The 6100-nt window shown below is 42.3% G+C and overlaps 1 protein-coding gene across 3 annotated transcripts; it reads left to right on the top strand.

The window, feature by feature from the left end:
* The first annotated feature begins 1335 nt into the window (after nucleotides 1-1335).
* asip2b (agouti signaling protein, nonagouti homolog (mouse) 2b) lies at nucleotides 1336-5503 on the top strand. Of its 3 annotated transcripts, none has more exons than XM_011616595.2 (4): nucleotides 1336-1464; nucleotides 1541-1662; nucleotides 4148-4221; nucleotides 4874-5503. In XM_011616595.2, exons 2-4 carry the CDS (start codon nucleotides 1557-1559, stop codon nucleotides 5039-5041), a joined length of 348 nt encoding a protein of 115 aa, XP_011614897.2. In that variant the 5' UTR covers nucleotides 1336-1464; nucleotides 1541-1556; the 3' UTR covers nucleotides 5042-5503.
* The last annotated feature ends 597 nt before the right edge of the window (nucleotides 5504-6100 follow it).

The raw sequence follows: 6100 nt of genomic DNA on the forward strand, positions 1-6100 counted from the left end.
GACTGTGTTAGAGACAAATCTGGTGGATTTATGACAGAAGATGAGCTAAAGTTGTCATTTTCACCGAATCCCCGTCAAATCTGTAGCCTCATCGAATTGTAGTTCCGACTTGGATTTTCTCAACTCAATAAAAGTTTGGCACGTTCACATTTCCTACTGATCTGTTTGATCAGATTGATCAAAAAGGAAAGACTATAATCAAAGAATTAATAGCTAAAGGCAAGAATAAAGGCCAGAAAACACTATCTTCCAGTAACCCCTCTTGACATCGTAAAAAACCACTTGACACAAATGTCAGATGACAGGTTTAAAATGTCTCTTTTAAAAGCTATGAAAGGGAAGGAGGAGCTGTGACAGAGACACAAAGAACCAATGTGGGTGCTTTGATGATGAAAGAGTGGAACTGGTGGAGAAGCAAACACACACAGCAAGACCATCAGACGGGAGACGATATATCCAAATAACAAAAAAAGAGGCCAGAACATTGAACTCTGATGTAAAAGACACGGAAAGGAAAAACAGGATGGAAAATGGGAAGAGGCAAAGCAACAAGTGAAGAGTTTATACAACAGAGACCCAGGAGTAAAGTAGCAAATTACAGTTAACAGACCATCTGTGTCACAACAGTCATTTCACAAGGGCGTGTCCGTATGAGGGCAGTCAGACGCTAATTTGATCGCAGATTTACAGTCGCGGGCTGAAGACACCTTTGCTTGGACGGATCCTGTCCATTCCTGACATACCTGGGAAACTGGAGCAGCCTAATGAAGCTCAGCGGTACCTTTATTGATTATGCCTCTGCTTTTGTTTGCATATGGAACTGTCCCGAAAGGCCTGTTTGTTTCCCTCGCTGGCAGCTATGCAGACGTCTGGAAACGGGCAGGACCAAATCTGTTTTGGATGCCCACTCAAACTGACAAGTCCAGTTACTTTCTCCTGGCTTGACATAGTTTGGGCATGACGAATTATTCTGCTCAGGCCTGGACAGTTTCTTTCCTGGGGCGATCTGTATGTCACACCAGCAGCAACCTGCTCAACAACAAATATTAACAAATTCAGTTTTTGTGCAGTTTAACGGCCACCTGTTGGTCAAACTTGGGCCATTCGTTTTAAAGTGGATTTGGCGCCTCTTAGTGTACACGGACAACACTTTACAGCCGCATGAAAGACTGGAAACACAAACGTAATTGTTGGCACAAGAAGGAAAGAAAATGCTCCACTCGGATGCTAAAGCTAAATTTATACATACATTCATACCTTACAAAAAAGACCTCTAAATTTAGAGGAAGCCTATGCTGTACTTCCCTTGACGCGTTCTCTGAAACTGTTGTCATGGGAACCGAGCAGCGTCACGTCGGGGCGGTGCGTCCTCGTGGCTTTGACTCGCGCGGCGGACACGCGCACACCTCCTGTTGAAGGCTGCTGGCAATATCGCTGGGAGACGCACCCATAGAGGAGACGCTCGTGAGTTATGGACCGTTTCTGTCGCTGCCTCGCGAGCCTCGTTCTAATTAATGGTGATTAATCTTGTTATTAGCAGATTTCCCGCCGGCGCCATGAGGAAGGCCACTGGTAAACACGTGCTGTGCTTTCTCCTGCTTTTCTTCCCGCTGTCCTGGGAGGAGGATGCAAAGAAAGATGCCAGAAAATCAGACAATAAAGGTAAAACTGTCACAAATTATTAAAATATTATTTTCGTCTTATTTTAAAAAAAAGAAAAAAAAGAACCTACAATGCATGTGCGAGTATACCGTGATAAAATGTCACTTGATGCTGATTGTTTTTGGTCTTTATTTATTAATTAAGAAAAAACGAAAGTAATTAAAGTTAATCAAAGAAGGGGTACAAATCCGTAGTTACCATTTAGTATACTATAAATTCCGAATATTGGGTAACTGATTGTGAAATCTCATGAAAGATTTAAATTCACGAATTAAATGTAATTTTCTTATGTATTAAATCTATTAATATATTAAAATTCTCAGTATTTTTAATCACTTTGGCGGTTCAGGTTATGACGTGAATAATGCTTTACCTTTTTTTTCGTGGCTTTGAAGCCACATTTCAGTCAACAGATGAAAGAATTGATTTAATATACAGTAGGTGTGATAACAGTCACACTTATCTATTATTTATTAACGGTGAATGCTCCTCACACCTGTGAAGCACCTGGTTTGGGACGTTGCAGCCAGAACACACGTCCTCTATTTTCAGTGCTTTTCCTTCCTGTTGGTCCTTGTTGGCAGCTGGAGCCTAAACTTTGAAATCTGTGAAAATGCCATTTTAATGCAACTTTCATGGATCCCATTTATTTTGTGATTATTGTGCCTTTTCTATATGATTAAATAAGTGTGACTTTTTGAAAATTTGCCACAAATGGAGCCGGAGGAAGCGTTTAGCTGTTGCCTACCACAGTTATCTGGGCAGCAGAACCAGGTTTTGGTGAATTTTTATTTGAAACGGCTCAAATCTGGTTATTGTTGATTAGATCTAGTCCTAATCAGCGACAGATAACTGTTAAACTGAAAATATCACACCTCAAGTCTCATCAAATTAATTAAAAAACCACATGTTGACAGTTGTATATAGAGTATGTTGGACAAACTGTTCTATTCTGTTAACAGATGCTTTTAAGATGCATTTTTCTGCTAATCAATTCTTCTGTTCCTGCTTAGTTTGCAGTTGTCTTGCATTCCACACCTGAACCAGATTAAAAATAGATCCACCCAATGCTCAGAAATACCTGTTTGCTCCCTACCATATATGGAATTCTCCTATACCTCTTGAACCCTTCTGTCCCGTTTCTGTCGGGATTTAACTCAACTGGACCCTCTGATGGGGTTTTTAGCTCCTCGTGCGAGCGGCCGTGCACATCTGCAAACTATAATACCCAATTTATCCTCTGATTGGGGTGGCAAAAAGGGTGGAAAAAATGTCTTTTTTATGTCTTTTTAGACACATTTATTCATTTGTGTGACACAAATTTTTGGTCGTCTTCGACCAAAAACTTCGAGGTGCCGCGTTTGCTTTGAGTTTTGCCGTCGCGTCTTGAGACGATCAAGATGGCAACAGCTGCGTGATCTAGATTTTTGAATGCTATTCCACCCAGAAAAGAGTCAGTGAGAGACATTATTTGTGCGTAATTTAAGAGAATCTCCTAAAAGTGAACTGGTGGAAGGATTTAAAGGAACATATTCAGCTTCAGCACACCTCCATCCACTTTCTGTTCCTAATCAGCCTCACAGTGGGTGCTGGAGTCTCTCCCTGCATGGGGGAGCTGATGGGATCCACCTCAGCATACACGCACCCCTGGCACCATGTGGCACTTCAACAGTTTTCAAACAACAAAGTGTTTTTTAGGTGGAGAAGAAAAACAGGGACGACACGCAACCCCCCCGCAGACAGGCTGAGAGCTGCTGCTAAAGAAAAGATAAAAAGACACATTACAAAGGAAAAGATGATGTATTTTCACTGTTATTGGATTATAAAAGCCAGTTGCAGTCCCGCTAGGTCGCGATGAAACATTGCAGACATCGAATGGAGAGTTTTGACAGGTAATTTATACTGTTGGAACACAAACATGTCATCCTGATTTAGCCTGTTTTCAGTATGGACATTCAGTCGGGTTGATTCATTCTTAGGGGAGGAAGTTGTTCTTATTACGCCGTCGTTCATGTGTTTGTTGGTTAAGCTCTTTGTGGTGCCGTGAATCCAGAGATGAAATCTCAGGATCGACGCTTGGCTGCATCAGCTCCCGCTGTCATGTTTTCCATCGTCCTCCTTATCTAGCAACGCTTGAGCCTCTCTGGTCTATCACACAGGCTGGGAAAGGTTATCGTCCCCCTGATCCGAGGGGCTCTGAGTGGGGTACCGTGTGACAGACAGAAGATCGGTGTGTGTTCTTGATTAATGTGGCTTTCGGGAGAAATCCTTTTTTTTTTTTTTACCTTTACAGTAAACGGAAATCCAGTTTGAAGCCAACCATCTGTGCTGATGTTTCTGAGAAACAAAAACCCTGCAGCCCTTTCAGATGCGTATCAAGGAAATGGAAGTGTCCGCCAACAAAAACAAATCCATCATATGGACGTGTCATATGTTGAATTGTGTTCATATGTAAACAATCATCCTCTTCTGTGTCCTACTGTAGTTTGTTGCCAAGGGAAAACAAGGGGACAATTTGCGAGGCGAAAGAATTATCTTCCACAAGAAAAACATATTCTTGTAAGTTTACCCTCACAGGATTCTACAATTGCATGTTTTCCTGTATAAAGGCTATGCTTGGATGGGATTCAGCTCAGCACAGCGCACAGTGTGACTATGTCTATTGCACATTTGTTTGAATGTGTTTTAATGTGGATTTGGACAAAAACCAAAGCAGAAGAGAGAAAAGGAAAGAAAAGATCCCTGAGTCTTAACTGCTTCCTGTGCCTTTTAGTTTGCAACTGCCCCCCCCCCCCTTCCCCTCTGTGAGCAGTTACATGTTTTCTGGATTTATAAAAAATATGAATACTGCTGTATCTGGGCCCACTTTACGTTGCAATACTCCGTGCATCCGCCAGAGAGTGCTGTTACGCCTGCGGTGACTGGTAGCCTCGAACGAGACATTTATTTATATAGTTTATAAAAACTAGTTTTCAAAAGAACTGCTGATCTCTGTACTGCTATTGTTTTATTAGTGCCTCATCCAGGAAACATCAGAAATAAAGCTCTAATTAGGTACCAACATTCAGAAATGAAGCAGAAATCAACCCTTGGTTGGCCTCTTATCACCTTCTTTGTCCAACAACCCCTCCTGTGAATGACCCATTGCAGTTTGAATGTAAGCTTTTCTGGATGATTTGTGTCCTGAGGCTCTTTCTTCTCTTTCTAATAGAAGAACAAGCTAAAAGTCTTGACCCCTATTCGCCGCTGCAGCCGCTTAATGGAGAGCTGCTCCCCGTACACGCCGTGCTGCGACCCCTGCGCCTCCTGCCACTGTCGCCTGTTCAACACTATCTGCAACTGCTGGAAAATGAGCTCCCTGTGCCTGAGGAAGACATAGACGACGCACAAATACACGCACGCTCGCACACACACACGCACCAACTCCTGTACTTGTAACCAGACGTTATCTGAGTTTTAGCACTTTCCAGCCTAACCTGTAAAAATATAACCTGAAGGGCGTCAGAAGTGAAGGGTTTCCATCAGAAACTGAGGAAAAAGGAGAGAAGCACAAACTTCAAAACACTCACAAATGTGCTAAGACAATCATATTTACATTATATTTCACTTGTTTCTTTTCCCTTTAGCGTTTATGGGCTTCTGCCACCCTAATCTTAGTTGAGCTTTATAGCAGGAATAGTACAACTAATAGATGTGCATTGATACATATAGACAAAACTTTGCTGCTGTGTCTTACTATCTCCTAACACTAATTTCTATTTACGCCTCAATACCAGTTTTAACTGCTGAACTTACTTTTTATTTTGTATTTTTGCTATTAAATAAACATGCTGCAAGCTAATTTTGTCTGTTGTGTTTTTAGTCATTTCAAATCCAACAAAGACAGTAAGGGAGTAAATCAGAAGAGCCGAGCTGGTCCTGGTTCGAGGACTGAAGGCTGGGATTCTGACTCTTGAGTGCATCATACTCAGGGGTAACAAAGCAGTTGCTCGAGGCCAGCGAGAGGTGCAGATGGGGGTCTTACAGGTCGTTTCAAATAAACTTTTCCTTGCAGTCGATTCCTTCATCTGGAGGCAGTTTTAGTGGAATAACCTAAATAAACAAATGCGTTTGTCTACAGCATGTTTGGAATCATTCTGTCATTCTGTGAGGGAATCTGTGGGGCCATGAAAGATTTAGTGTGTGCTGTCCTTGAGGTACGCATTCCTGCCTACAGCAGATGATGTATCTGCTGTCAGAGGCCACCTCATACCGAGATCACTCCCCGTGTTCAGTACGAGCCTTCATCGTCACGGTGAACTCTTTCGGGAGCGATCCGAGCAATTCGCTCTATCCATCATGTGGGAAGCTTTATCCATAGGAGCTGCCTCTGGCCAGCTGGGTTTGGCTTTAAGAACAGTAACAGTTACATGAAGTTATGTTCTGTTACAGGAGTCTA

The sequence above is a fragment of the Takifugu rubripes genome, chromosome 22 (genome assembly GCF_901000725.2).
Source record: "Takifugu rubripes chromosome 22, fTakRub1.2, whole genome shotgun sequence".
In the NCBI taxonomy this organism is placed as follows: Eukaryota; Metazoa; Chordata; class Actinopteri; order Tetraodontiformes; family Tetraodontidae; genus Takifugu; species Takifugu rubripes.

Excerpts from the sequence above, each read along its gene's own strand:
- asip2b (XM_011616595.2), top strand. The coding sequence starts at position 1,557 with ATGAGGAAGGCCACTGGTAAACACGTGCTGTGCTTTCTCCTGCTTTTC. Across the intron at positions 1,663-4,147 it reads CAGAAAATCAGACAATAAAG|TTTGTTGCCAAGGGAAAACA; the intron begins GTAAAACTGTCA and ends GTCCTACTGTAG. Across the intron at positions 4,222-4,873 it reads CACAAGAAAAACATATTCTT|AAGAACAAGCTAAAAGTCTT; the intron begins GTAAGTTTACCC and ends TCTTTCTAATAG.